This window comes from Rhopalosiphum padi, chromosome 2 (genome assembly GCF_020882245.1).
Source record: "Rhopalosiphum padi isolate XX-2018 chromosome 2, ASM2088224v1, whole genome shotgun sequence".
NCBI classification, from domain to species: domain Eukaryota; kingdom Metazoa; phylum Arthropoda; class Insecta; order Hemiptera; family Aphididae; genus Rhopalosiphum; species Rhopalosiphum padi.
The window spans coordinates 7971254-7987449 of record NC_083598.1 but is presented as its reverse complement, the minus strand read 5'-3'; the positions used below and the strand labels follow the sequence as shown (position 1 = coordinate 7987449).

At 28.8% G+C, this 16196-nt stretch overlaps 1 protein-coding gene across 1 annotated transcript in view; it reads right to left on the bottom strand.

The window, feature by feature from the left end:
- Window positions 1-2767: 2767 nt before the first annotated feature.
- Window positions 2768-16196, bottom strand: part of LOC132919550 (uncharacterized) — a 176025-nt gene continuing 162596 nt past the window's right edge. Inside the window, exons 7-12 of the mRNA XM_060981234.1 lie at window positions 6499-6729; window positions 6214-6357; window positions 5896-6101; window positions 4173-4324; window positions 4001-4073; window positions 2768-3326 (exon numbers count right to left, since the gene is read on the bottom strand). Of these exons, the coding sequence (XP_060837217.1) occupies window positions 3314-3326; window positions 4001-4073; window positions 4173-4324; window positions 5896-6101; window positions 6214-6357; window positions 6499-6729 (819 nt within the window). The 3' untranslated portion in view covers window positions 2768-3313. The remainder of the gene's footprint in view (window positions 3327-4000; window positions 4074-4172; window positions 4325-5895; window positions 6102-6213; window positions 6358-6498; window positions 6730-16196) is intronic.

Sequence of the window (16196 nt, the reverse complement as noted above, 5' to 3'; positions counted from 1 at the left end):
AAATAATTTGAAAATTTTCACTGTTTAGAAAAATGTAATAGAATTAATTTTGGAAGTTATGATGATTTTAAAATATAACAATTACTAATTAATATCAATCCGTCGTTATTTCATATTTTGTAAAATGTTATACAATCTTTCCAAGTATAATAATAAATACTATAGTAATCTAATAATAGATCCAATTTTTCACATATTTCATATTTTTGTAAAACAATCATTACGTAGGTGTACGTTATTTCCGACAAGGAAATTACTCGTTATTTTGGACACATTAACATTTCCCAAAAATATCGTATGCTTATCGATTTACAGTAAAAAAGAAGTTTGTATTCCTTAAACAATAAAAAAAAAAAATGTAATTATCTTAAAACAAGTATATCTTAAGTGTATGGACTCAAAATTCCGAAAATTTATCTTTACTATAAAAAAAAAATGGGGCATGCTTGAACACGTCATAATGAACTTTGTATAATACACGGAACGTACACAACCATCCGCGTCAGACACTGACTGACCATTAAAAACGCATAAAAAACGGTAATGTGTTCATGAATCTGTGCGTGTGTATGTGGTGTACACCACATCTGGTACCCCAAGTATGGCGTTGTCGTTTCGTACGCGATCCCAAAAACTGGACGACCATTAAACATAAGCTTATGTTGTGGTAGCGGTTAAGACTACTATAAAATAATAATACTGTAAAACCAGTTGGTCACACGATTCACTCGATCCGTAGTACCTACAGCAGTATAGTAGTAATATTATAATGATGATTTAGTAATTTTGCGTTCGTAATATTGTATATTACATCGTTCCAAGTTTCTACCTTAACGAGCGAAAGCCGCCATTTTGATCCACACCGACCAAACGCCACTCGAAAACGACTACTCTCGACGTGTATTAAGTCTGCATTATTATTATTATAATAGTCGTACAGGTACGACGAATGTCGAATCTTCGCTTTTTTCGACTTATTTAATTTTGTTAACCCCCCAGGCGGGTTTTTCGAAATAATGTTTACATTTTCTTATGAATAATATAGTAAATAGCACTGATATTCGTTGAGTTTAATGATTTGGCATCAACCGTGTTCCCTCGTGTTCGACAAGACTCGTGAATGAGAATATTTCCACGAACTATGAACGGAGTTAACAACAATAACCGAAAAAATTAAATCATTTCATATATATATATCAAACGCCAGAAACACTACTAAAATTATAATAAAAACGATTTGCCGTATAAATCAAAATTCAATACTTACCTATGCGACTCGAAAACTGATCGACCAGCCAAAAACTAAAAACTAATTAAATACAAAATAAACGTAAAAAAAAACTCTTTAAATACGCAGAAAAGTTATTTTTAAGTATATTAAACCGCTTGCAATCAACCATTAATTGTTCAACTTGGATTAAATACTGTCAATATTCTATCGAATCTGTACCATAAAACCTTATAGTGCTCTCCGGGTCTTTACAAAAATCGTCACCATTTGGCCACAACAATTATAAAAACCTACATCGATATATTAATCTAGGTATGTTATGGGATGCAATACGAGTGTAAAAAAACGAGGAGTGCTACTATTTGCGCGGGTGCACGGACAATATAAAAATAAAAATTATTATTATTATTTTTTGCATTGAATTATAATATTATATATGTTTTTAAAATAACGATTAAAAAAAAAAAAAAAAAACATTATAAACGAGGTTAGTATGGTAACATTATTATAAAATTCATTGGTTGCTAGGGGCAACTTAGGTATTGTAACGCGAAATCGGTCGGGTAACGTAATTATATTGTGCAACGGTTGCTAAAGGAAACCTACATACTTTAACGTTAAATTTATAGCGTTAATCTAAAAATTACATTAATCTCATCTATGTTATTGTTTGGCGGTAATTGTAACGGTTAGATAAAAAATGTTTTATTCTTTTATTCAGCCTAAAAACACATAAATATGTTACAAGTTCTAACCACTGGCCAACTCATTCCAGTGGACCAACCGGAGTGTCTCCTGTTTCAAATAATATTTTAGTGCAAAGCATACAATACTAACGGTATCCTTAAACATATAATATATTATATATATATATATATATATATCAGTACATAAAAGTTTTTATTTCTTCTCTCGACGCTTGACCCGATGGTTGTCTATATATTTTACGAAGAAAACAATTCAAAAATAAATTATTTACCAAAAGTCATAACAGCATGTAAACGATAATATTTTCAAATAATAACTGGTAAAATGCACGTCATATTACGTACATTTTGATAAAATTGTAAATTAAAAAGAGAAACGTCTTTAAATTTTATTCGTTTTTTTTTTTTTTCAAATATCTTAAATCATATAATTGAATATTATATTATGGATAATACTTGATATTTGATGACGATTTAATTAAATAAGGATAAAGCATTAAAAAAAATACTAAAATAAACTTTGTTTGTAAAATTCATTAAGTATAATTTTAATTATTATTTTTCTACATTTGATGAGTACATTTTGTAATTATAGTATTTAGCACATAGAAATAATAAATAATAATTTTTGTCGGTAAAAAAAGTAGACTGTAAAATTTACCAAGTTCATTTTTGTATTTATATATAATAATAGCACTCGTTTGATGTGAAACACAATACTGTTTGGTATATATTTTGTTTATACAAATAATGTATATTGTTGTTTTAATTCCAAAGATAAACGACAAAGGAGATAGGTTGGATAACAAAACGTCTGTACAGGTGTTGATTTACTTTTAATTAGGGATTTTTTTTTTATTTTTATTCATGATTTATACAAATTCATAAAACGTTTGTACTATACAAAAAAAAAAATACAAATACAATACAATAATAATTATAGATAAATTAAATTAAATCAAATTGATTAGGAGGAACTTGTTAGTCTGTTTGAAAATAATACTGACGATATTTGAACAACTTAATATGAAGTGGAAATCGTACGTTCGATAAAATATAATCGGCTTAAGTACATATAAAAATACAACCTATTCAATTTTACACAATTATTCTTTTTCCTTAACATTTTAATTTTCGTAAAAATACATAATATACATTATTTCGAAATGCGACACTAATATGGAAGCCTTTAGTGCAATAATAATAATAATAATAATCATCATAAAAGTCAATGCTAAGATGGAACATTTAAAAAAAAATAAAACATTTACACATTTTTGTGCTTTGAAAAAAATAAAAATAAATTAAAACAGACTTTAGAAGAAATGGAAAATAAAAGTCCAGAAGTGTGTACAAAAATTGAGAATACAGCACATTACGATGCAGTCCTGAAAAAAAACAACATATTAATAATTCATTCAATTCATATAGCTTTCTATTTCACCTTGTTTGTTTAAAAACTTTACTAAACTACTCTAGTAAATTATTATGCAATTGAAAATAGTTTTTAAGTTTGTATAGTATAATAATATGTATAGAACAAAAAAATCTTTATAATTTTTCACACAGATAAGGGTTTCTTTAGTGTTTATTCAATATGATAGTCGAGATGTGTATTTAATATTGATTTAAAATGAATGATTTAATATTGATTTGCGTTCCTTAGATTTATGTACACAAGACTAAGATAATATAATAATTATCTAAATTACAATACTATATTCATGTTTTGTGCACGAAGTCAGTACAAACAGATGAATTAGAATTTAGCAAATCTAAATTTATTGAAAAATTGTTACTTATAATAATATATTGTGTAGATTATTGTTTGAAATGTGAGATACACTGATCGCATCGAATAGATGTTTTAAAATTAAAATGTCATTGTATACATCAAAACATTTTCTTATCGTCAGATGTCATTGTTTTGACAGACAAAAAACAGTACGAGAACTCATAATAATATTGTTAATTTGAAATGAGTTTATCCATTAGAGGGGCGTTTTAATTTTGTACGTAATTATGATTTGATCCGACAGAGCGAAAAAAAATCCAAACGTACTTGAGGGTTTTGTAGTGTTCTTTTTCCACGCTGTTGTCTGGCGGTTCGCGTTCGAATGACAATAATGTGAGCGCTGTAAGTGATAAACAAAAACAAAAATAATAAGAACAAAATTAAAAACAGCAATTGCTATGATTAAAAAAAAACGAGCAAGCAAACAAACTAAATTAACCTTTCTCGTTGAGCACTGGCGTGGTGAGGAGGAACAACACGAGATTGGCGTTCTTCTCGTACGGGCAAGCCGCCTGTTTCCACGTAATAAACTCCGTCACCTGCTTGGCCAGTTGCCAAAATTTTTCGAAATTTATGTGGCCGTTGTCAAGCCTGGAAAGAAATCGTAATTCGTTTTGAGCATATTATTATTATATAATATCGTATTAGCAATTGGAAAAATGTTTAATCGATATAGGCGTAAATAGTGCTAATCATTTCCTCGGCATGAAACTAGAAGATATAAACTTTTACATAATAATTATTATTAAAAATCATGTCATTTAAATAACAACAAAGGTTTCTATTTCGCTTCACTTTCATAACGTGTAATCGAAACAGAATAACTTATAATTAAAACATTTTAAATACTAAGCGAACGATAAAATAACCCTTTATACTACAAAAATCCAATTATCATAGCCAATATACGGCTAACTTGGATAATTTTTATTTTATTTTTTGTATTGGCTCCAAATCCAATATGTATATAATATATATATGATTTGGTGTACCGATTACGGGATTACAATGTATTTCTAAAGTGGTCCGCGAGATAATTTGGGTTAACCACACCTACTGTAAAGGATAGCATAGTGCCATAGTACATGTTTTACATATCAATATGTTGAATTTATCCAGTATAATACATTATTAAAATATAGACGTAATAATTATATAGATTTGAAACGATTAAGCACAGATGGAAATGGTACTCCAAAGAATGAAAATTCATTGAAATGCAGTACCAATTAATAGTAAACTATTGTTTAATACATCACAGAAGACTACACTTGACCATGCATTAAAGTTAAATTAGTGAAACGACATATCATTACGCCTAGTAGATTAATTATATAAAAAAAATTGTAGAAGATATTAATATTGATTATAAATTAAATTGAAATGTTGTTTTAAATTTGATATGCCTTTAACATTTGACCAATAACATAGGTTCTGAAAATTATTTTTACTAATATTTACGGTATAAATACTAAAGTTTTCAAAAAACATAAATCTAAATTTAATTAATTTCGTTATCTCTCAACTTATTTTGTTAATTTATATAAATTCAAAAATCCCAAATTATAATAGAATGAGAAAAAGTAAATAATTTATTTTGTTTCTTTTAAGTCATAAAAATAATGAACTAGACTATAGGTAGGTACTAATTTTTTTATTGGGTATGTTGATTGATATTAATTATATTGAGAAATCTCTCTCTCTGTATATATATACACAAAGAAAGAAACCCAATAAACCGACAAATATATAATCTTGATTATATATCATAATAATTGTATTTAATTAATACAATTGTATAAATTAAATATTTTTAATTTAGTTCCAAGAAAAAATGCACTAAAAATACACATGAATAACTTTCTACAATTTAACGGATATTAAAATAAAAAATAAATTCGGTAATAATTGTTTAACTATACTGGTATATGTATATTCTAATCATAAAAATATCATAATGGATCAAAACTGCCATAAAAAAATAAAATAATCTTGAAGAAAAAATTGTCAAAGATGAAAAATAAATACAAAATAAACGTTTCATCATTGAATTTATTGGTATATCTAATTCAAACTTTGTACTGAGAAAGCTACGTATGTTTTTCAACAGGCTAAAGACAAAGTATTTCTTACAAATGCAGAGTTCTACGTATTATAATCACCTATTACGGCATCCTTCGTTCAGGAAGTATATGTCTTTGACAAGCAACGAAAAGAACGGTATGACAACCCTCTGCCGCTGATCAGTGGCGCCGGCGCTCCTCCACAGAGCCGCTTTGAGCGTCGATCGGTAGCTGCTGAAATTGGAAGACGGGTCCATGTACTGTTCCAGTATGGTAAATTTAGCGGACTGTTGCACCTTGTGCCACTAAATGCGATAAAACGAAAATAATTTATACAATTTTACTACAATTTAAAGGGCGGCGAGCTCGTGTTATCACACGGCTAATAATGTAGGTAATATCAATTATTTGTATTACCGTCTTTTTGAGCCTGCTTATTGGCGACATGTTTAGCCCTGCAATGATGGCCATAAGTGAATTAAAGTTTCCCACGTTGAAACACTCCCGGGCTGTCTCAATCCAGAACTCGATGGTTTTTACACGTTGCTTTTTTTTCGAATGCTGAAACACAAGAACGATGACGCAAATATGTCAATAAGAATAATAACAATATCTGACTTTGAACTAAAAAAAAAATATTAAGTAACCGAATTATTAGAATATAGAAAAGAAAGTAAGCTATAGAATTATTATAAAGCTTACCTTGCATATTTCAGATGCTACTAAGTAGCTGAGCCGGTTGAACCAGTGGACATACGACTCGAGATTTTTTGTCTTTTTCATGTCTTTGAAGGAAGAATCGATGTACGGACTGTCCTTAGCGAACGCCTGCACGAATTCTTCAGGCCCAATGAACGAAAGCCTTTCAAGCTCGACAAGAGTGAGCTGTTGGCCAAGCAACGACGCGCTGGAACACACCTCCATCGTGTCTGTCTGCAATCACATTTCGAAAATGAAACATTTATAGTTAAAAAATAAAATAATAATAAAAACTGAAACAATAGTTTCGCGCAAGTTGAATAGTGTTAAATGTGTTTTTAAAAGTTATAAGGTTGGAAATATGATAAAAGGGTATTCGAATGATACAAAATTAGTATTTTCGAAAAGAGCGAGGATACCGTCTAGACAACGATTCTTTGATTGTAATATTTGCACAGCAGAGCGTATTTTTTATGTTATATTATTATCATTATTACCGTAATTTATTTCTATATTTTGCAAGTCTGATATGCCCCAAAATCAATATGATTATATAGATATGAGTTAGATGCCGGGGTCGTTAATTTTTCATTGCAGCGTCTGCGCGTGACATGAGAATTCCGACAGTGTGATGATCACCTGCAATTGTATATAGCGAATTTTCGGGCGCTTATATAAAAAGCGCTTTTCGCACTGGCCGCGCTGGCAATCAATGATCGGCTGCGAATCGATCAGACAGGAGCAGACAGAGAGAAAAAGAGAGAGGAAGATGGAACGAGTAGAATTTAGAGAAAGATGTGTATATGTATATATATATATATATACAGAGAGAGAAAGAGGAACAGGGAGGTATAACAAGAAGAAGAGAGAAGAAGAGTTTTTAGTTCACGGGCGACATCCCATAATACATCACCGTCAAACTTTTGTGCGTATAGCGGGACACGCATCACACACTATTATAGATGAACACGTTCAACGTGCATATACGCGAGTATACGACCGCGGACGAAAATAAAACGAAAAAAAGAAAAATGAATAATGCCCAATCGGTCGTCGAGTACGCTATTTATATTGCGTTTTTCTTTTACTATTTTTTTCTCGCCTTCCGCGTCGAGATTTATATTTCCGACGATATTATTTCTGTCCTCTTCCCACTCGTCTCTCCCTCACAAACGTCGCCGATCGCGAGTGCGATTTTTTATTTGCTAACTTTTTTTTCACCGGCCCAGACCAAACTCACAGATAGAACTAAAGGCGAAATCCATATTTAAAACTAAGATAAGTATAAAGACGCACCGCTGAAGCGTCTACTATCTATATAGGAAACCCGAAGGTCATCACTATGTAGTTGTTAAAGTTGAATATACGCATCCACGTAGTAAATTCAAAACTAATTTATCGCGATAATTAATAATTATATTAACTAAATATAGGTACAAGGAAATAATTTAAAATCGATATGAGAAATATTTCTTGTCAATCGGACTGTGCACAATTGCACTGAAAACGATATTGATGTCACATGTAGATAAATTTGCAAGAGGTATCGAAAAATAATGGAATCTACTGAATACAGGTTCATTTTGATATGGAATAATCGCGTAAACGCGCACGGATACCGGTCCATCGGGATTTATGTGTATGATAATCCTTATCGTACACACGTGGAAAATATTTTTTTTAAATCGCAAGGAAACGGTTCTAGAAAAAATTTGATACGTATTATTGTAATGTATACAAAGATAATAATATAGTCATACGAGAAACGTCAGCGATAAATAATATTCTGAATTGTCACGGGAGACGTTATGAATACAGTTGGTGTACTTAAAAGTTCAAGGAAATGTTATAGGTTTTCTCATTTCTGAGCTCCTAAAGTAATGTATAATATATAATGTACGGATAATTTAACGTTTGATATAAAAGGTCATGTAGGTATACATTTCCCCGGGGCACAGGCCAATATTAGAAAAAAATATGTGATGCATGTGAACTGCTATGCCCGGTCACCAGAATTCACTGGAAAAAAATGACACGCGTCAGTTATTATTCATATACTTCGTTACGGATACATTCATAATGATATGCATTATATAATAAATATATATTATAATATGTGTGTTTATTAAAAACTTAAAAAAAAAAAACACGTCATTTATAATATGTTCAACTAATTATGATATTGTCGGAACTATAGAATCACGAAATGTTGCAAACATATTGCAATTCGTGAAGACGTGTTGACGAGGCGTTCCATTTTCAAAAAAATAAAAATATTATCTACGTCATTGAACTCACGCGTAAACATTTATTTTTAGCAATAGACGTAGACAATTATTAGAACTATGTGGCTATACGGTACTTTCATAAGTGTTTATAATAATTATTATTTTTTATTAAGCGATAATCGAATAGTAAAACTACGTACGATAACACGGCACCTTGGATAGGCAATTCAGCTACATAGCTCATTTTTTCGATATAAAGCGAATGACTGATCACTAGACTACATAATATTTTATGTCGTGTATACGCTATAGACTCGGCTGATATTTGAAATTCTACCACCAAACTTCCACTCAAAGCCCTTAGCAGTCCAAGTTTGTTAACAATCGACCAACGTGACTTCTAACGTCGTTCAATCATCGTCAAAAACTATGTACACTCAAATCAAAGTTAGCACTATTATGGTATTTTATATATTACAAATAAAAATGATGTCGGATTGTATTATACATTAATAGAGAAAAATAAGAAATATATCGTATAAAAAGAAAGATAATAAGCAATAATGTACAATGAAATTGTTTAAAAATAAAGAATATAATTCGTTATTTATTTAAAACATATTCTTGGTTATTCGTTAATACGTTTAATATGTATTTTTTTTGTACATAATATTATCGTAAATATTCAATAACTTCGGATATTATATTCAATAAAAATAAAATATTTTGTGAAAATAAACCAACAATTATTTAATTAGACTTAAAAATCATCAATAGAATATAACACGTGTTTTGTTTGAGACGTTAGTAAGTTTCTGTATTTTGTGAACTTTCAATTACAATAATTGATAGTTTCATAACACCAATCATATTACTTCTGTGAACAGATTCATCAGTCTTAAGAACGTTTTCCTCTACTCGTGTAGTTCAAAAAAATAAAAACATAGGAATGTTGACTGAAAATGTTCTACGAAGTGTGAGATCAAACGAATATAATTTTCCTATACGTGAAATAAGTTAATATACGTATTTTGATAATTAATTCACTTTTAAAATATTAAATTATATAATATTTTATACTTAATTATAATTAGAATACAAAACTATCAAATATATAATTATATGTATTTATTTACCAGTCTGCTTAAAGTATACATTAAATATTTTGAAAAACATACACAAATACATCTGATAATAGCACTTAACAATTTTAATGTTATACTTTTTATGTTGAGAAAAATTTTTTATGTATCTTTAAAAAACTTAAGATGGAAAAATTATTAAATTGAAAAATAAATTATATTGATTATTTAAAGTGTGTGTACTTTTTTTTCTTCAAAATGGTAAATTTTTACAAAACAATTTTAAGCTTAGTAGGTACAAAAATCAACATAAGAGTGAATCGAAAAAAATCTTTAAATTAGCCTTTAAATTTCAATATTATTTGATAGATATAACATGAACATAAAATCGGTTTAATACAGGAAAGTAAGTTAAAACTTGCATTATATTATCAAATTTATTAAATTAAGAAACATTTTCATGTAACTACGTATAGATAGTAAAAAGTAAACTTTTTACGTTAAATATAAGAATATAAAATTAATAATTTAAATATTGAAAATCACAAAATGAAATAAAAATAAATACTAAGATTGATTAAAATTGCTATGAGCGTAGGCGCCCTTTTTGTATCAAAATTATATCATATAATATCAAAGAAATATAATCTATATTCCAGGAACTTATCTTATTATTTACGTACGTTTATTTTTGGGATAGGTATATTTAAAAATATCTTCATTATTGTGGGTTGTAGTACGTATACTAAAAATAAAATACAGAAAAATAAACAATCCGTTTTTAAGACGTGTTTAGATTATAATGAACAGAAAATTGTTAAAATCCAAAGAAACTGTGTACATCACTACATGGTATATAATATGTATTTATTTTTATCGTTGTACTAAATATCCTTAAGAATAATTAAAAAGTTAACAATTTTAGATCCGAGGTTTAAACGGATATAAATCATTTTATCTTTCGAACACTAAACTAATATTAAACCAATAAATAAACTATGTAAACAATTTTTTTTAAATAGTATTATATTATTTGGGAAATCGATAGGAAATATGTGCCTTGGTGCGTCCCAAATAAAAATCTAATAGTATATTAATAGTATTATGTATAGTGGCGAACGGCCGTCAAGATAACTCACGATTCATCGACTTGTACGTAACTATTTTTGGCACCTATTTCGGGTAAGTAAGTAAAAAAAAAAAAAAACAACCCATAGTGTTATAATGCTAAAAAATGTCTACCGAAAACTAAAAATACAAAAACTACAACTAACATCATATAAAATACAAAGTCTAATGTCTAAATATAAATAGTCTAACTGTTGTACAACCCGAATAATTGCGCACATCAATACCAAATAATATGTTATGTAAATATGATTACTTATTATTTATTTGGTTGTAGTAGCATCGCCTTGCCACAATAACGACCCTGTGATGTTTTATGGCCAAATAAAAAAATGTAAATTTGATCAGTCTTAAATTTTAAATATTAAAATCGACGAATATGTTTTGTTAAATCGGGTTATTCAAATGGTGTGTGTATTATTCACATTGAAAAAACTAGATACTATAATATAATATACTATAAATACTAAATATATATATATTATATAGTATATATATATGGATTTGTGTGTCAATATTTATCAAAAACTATTGTATATTATAGTGTAGATATTAAATTAAATTAAAAAAGCAAATATTAATTATTTTCAAGTGCTTAGAGTTTTTGTTGGTTACAGAATTCCTCAACATCTTGAAAAAGTATTTTTCGTCAGATAAATACGTCAGGTATTCGATTTCTCCCGGTCCGGTAATATAACAGTACCTATATATTGTGACTTAATGCTATTTTTTATGATATCATACCGCAGACAACGGCGCATCCGAGTGATAGTTTTTCCGAATAAATTGTAAACCGTATACCAAGAACGCTCGTTGAACTCTTGAGTGCTTATTTCTAATTATGTTATTCGAGTAATTATTAATGCTCCGTCGTCGCAATTATTCTTGTCATACAAAATTGTGTAAATATATCGTACAAATCCATTGTATAGTATCTATCAGCTGCAGTCCCATATTTAAATTCTTATAAATTATAATAAATATATCATATTGGTCGAATATTTGATATCGACTGGTGTACGTCGATGTTTTCGTAGACATTTTATAAACATATCAAAATATAAAATTAAAAATGCGTTTATTTCGCAAAAGTGTATTCGTACTATGTTAAAGACATATTTAGTATACGTCTCCTTAAATAACACGAAGAAAGAATTTTTTTCTTCTAAATCATGCACATCGAGAAAATATATCGCCGTCGAAATTATATTGCGTATACACTATTATTATACGCGAATACGAAGGTGGTGTAGGTGATGTCAGCGATTGTTGTGGTGTCGGTGTAGACTTAGACAATATTATTATACTGTTGCTATAATAGCGGTTCGTGGGCCATTAATTTAAAACACCATTGAACAGATGCCGCGTTCGAGCGGCGAAGGTTGTAAAAATATATTAGTCTAATAATTTTCAATGAAACTTAAAAACAAAAGCTATTCCGAAAAATGCAAACAGATAATATATATATTATATGTCTGGGTGTGCGTATATGTGTGCTAGTGTTTGTAAGACTAACGCGTTTATTTCGACTTGACATGCGAACCACAGTTTTACGGTGGTGTTCTATACATATATATGAGTGTGTGCGTGTGTATTTGCGGAGGATGGAAAAAAATTAAAAACTTTTACACTGTAGTGTTTGTGGTGGGCGGAGGATTTGCCACCACTTTATTGTCTGTCACTATATTATTCCGGTGCTGTAGACTAAATATTGAAATTGCAGTTTAACTACTTCTTCGAATCCTCTTCCTGTTATACTTCTTTCAACTCATCCTCGAATCGTCGTCTCAGTTTATGCCAACTTTCGCGGTATATAATATCTCTTAAAATTTTTCATGATTTCTTTTGCTTTAGAGTTCGCTCGCAGTTATTTTTATTAATTTTTAAATATTTATCACCAATATTATATCATAGAACTACGGCGCGGTGATTATTTTAAACTGAGTGGGTCGGCATCTCGAATATTGTATTTTTGTATATCATATAATATTATACAAGTTGTGGTTTTTAAGTTTTAAAAACTATGTAGATATTTTCCTGAATATTAAATTTAAAAATGGCTCGACGTTTAAAAATGCAAAACCATAAGCACGATATTTCGTTACGGCGGAAGAAAGGTAAGGATTTCGTTGTAGGTTTTATTATGAGCGGTAATTATAATAATATGGTATAATCTATTCATTCCTCATGTACAAGGTACAGGTAGGAAATAGAATCTTACCGGTTATTCGCGAGTTTAAAAAATCACACTAAATGTCATACACACATTTAATATATTTATATACTTATCTGATGATTATGCTAATAATAATATAATAATTATTCGGTACCTATACTACGTGACGGTTCCGCTCACGTTATTGTTTGCTTTCCGTCGTTTTTCATCCCTTTTTGGGTCGCAACCGCACGACCGCTACAGCGATAACATCATCACATAAATATATTATACAATACAATAACAATAATCGCGTGTCCTGCACGTACCACATCTCTACAACCGTCGCCTACGGACTATTTATCATATAGTTTTCATAATTTATACACCCCACACAAAATGTAATAATTTATAGAATAATAGACTCTGAAATATAATAATAATTATCGAAGCTTGTGCCCAAAACTGTCGGTCTACAGAATGATTATGAAAAAAAAGAAAAGAAAAAAACGATGAAAATAATATAACAATTATTTTATGTCTATCTCTCTCTCGACGGACCGCTATACCGAACGGGCGTTAATAATAATAATGCGTGCTAACCCTCCTTTTTACAGGCAAGTTTCCGGTTCATTAATATCGCGGGCGTAGCGCACGTCAGTACTTATATATATTAAATACAGGCGCGTGCACTCCCTACCCACCCATCGATCCAGAGATAAGTCTCGCTGTCGTTACTTATATTTTAATGATAATTAAACACAAACACACGGGTTTTTTTTTTAATTTTTTTTTTTTTTTTTTTTTGTAACGCAATTTTGCGCTTTGGCACTTTATCGCAATTCTCCGTTTGAGTTATTAATTGCGTTTTTCAGTAGATCTTTACTGCGATGGTGTACGTTTAGCGATTTTACGAAACGGCTAGGTTTTTCGTAATAACATGTCAACACAATACGATACGTGAATATACGAATACGATAGTATACAATTATATCATATGAAACACTACTGTCGATATTTGTATTATTAAAATCTTCATATAATGTATCACAATAAATGGCGAAAAGTCCAATATTTTTATTTAGTTTATTAATTACTTCAAATTACTAAATGTTTTTTAAAAAGTTCTTTATTTTGAATAAATATTATTAAACAAAAAAAAAAAAATCTTCTGTATTTTTTATAATGGTTAATTATTACCATTGTTGATAAGTACAGCAATCCTGTGTTATTGTATACAATTATACTCCGTATGAACTAACTGGCATAAAGTGATATTTTTAAGAATTTGTAATTTTCGTTGGGGAAACGAAAGCCCTTACTGCTAATGTTATTAGCTATCATATTATTATAACTGTGGTATGTAATAGCAAAAAGCATTATATCTGCAAAATTCATGTGTAGTTTAATAGAAATTAAAGGATTTTTTAATCTTTGTGTATCATTAGTTTTGGTTTTTTATTAATGTAAAATGTTCAAAGTAGTATTTTTATACGTGATTACTTAAAAAAAAAAAAAAATGCAGTTATAAAATTGTAATTTTTTCCTGGATTGTAATTAAATTATTTAATCATATTATTAGAATCCATGGTAAAGATTAGATTAATTTCGATGAGATTAATTTACGGCTAAATAAATTATAATACTAATGAATAATTATAATGCAAATATTACATAAATTATGATATAAAAAATATCAAAATAAAATATTATAACTGTAAGATATAAAAGGATGTATAATAGTTATAGGAGGATTATTATTAAAGTTATAGTTTTGTTTAACTAGTAGTACAATGTACATATCATTTTAATAAGCAGTTAACTACCAAATAAATAGTCCCATTTTCAGGATGAAGCAGATGGTTGTTCAGATTATTGTTCTTTTTAATGTTCCTAATATCGGATCTGTATTTTTACGTTATTGTAATTATTATACTTTTTATATTTTATTTGTTATTATTGTCTGTAACAAATTATTTTAATTAGTAATTAGCTAAGTGTTTGTAAATAGGATTTGACTCATTTATTATACCTATAAATGAATACACATATACCATTGTTCCTCTCGAAGACCTGCAGTTTGTGTAAACTTACTTTGCTACCAATGTAATGCAGGTGATACTATCACTGATTTGTTTTCGATTAAGAAACCACACACTCTAACGTGTTGTAACTTTATATTTTTTTTTACACCAGGAACTTTTGAAAACTGCAAGGTGTCAAATAACCATGAAGACTTTTCGCGTAAAATAATGAAGAAGTTTAAAACTCGTTTCAGAGGCTCAACAGATTTGAAAATGAATTTTTGATTACAAAAATATGTATATTTTGTGACGGACATTATTTTTTTATCGAAAAGCATAATAATAATTTTAACTTCTTTACCTATAATATGCAAAAAAAAATAAAATATTATAAAATAATCAAACCACATTTTAAAATATTTTTATTGTTATCCATTTATCCATTAATGCTAATTGATATGCTATAGTAACATGATAATTACAAAATATTCGTAATAGATGATACGACGATGTGTTTCATAGTTGTCATCAGCATATAAATATTAAAATATTAAACGTACAAAAAATAGAAATATATAAAACATAATATAATGCACAACCGTCTTGACTGATTTCATGGAAATTAATCGATAAAAAACTAAGAGACAATTACTGTTTAAATACTTAAGACGAGCCCCGTGATTATTAAAATATATACTGTGAACAATTTAAACGACTATCGAAAAAGATTGTACAGACAATACAGAGTGAACTCACTTGGGATTTGTGACCGTAAGGCAAGCGGTCGGATAGTCAGTGAGCCAATAAGTCCCGCTGGTGAACATATACTGTGTTATTCTTTCATTAAATTATAAAATATAACTATACGATGCAATGTTTATGCGTACAAGATGTGTTTATAAAGATCCTAGGGTAAGCACATAAAAACGATTTGCGATAAAAAGAAATATTGATTACATATAATTGGTTAAAAATGTAATATTCTTAAGTTATTATATACAAATATAAAGTAAAAATAAATACGAAATAATTGTTAAATAACATGTTTTCGTCATTTAACGTTATAAATAGTAACTAAGGTCAG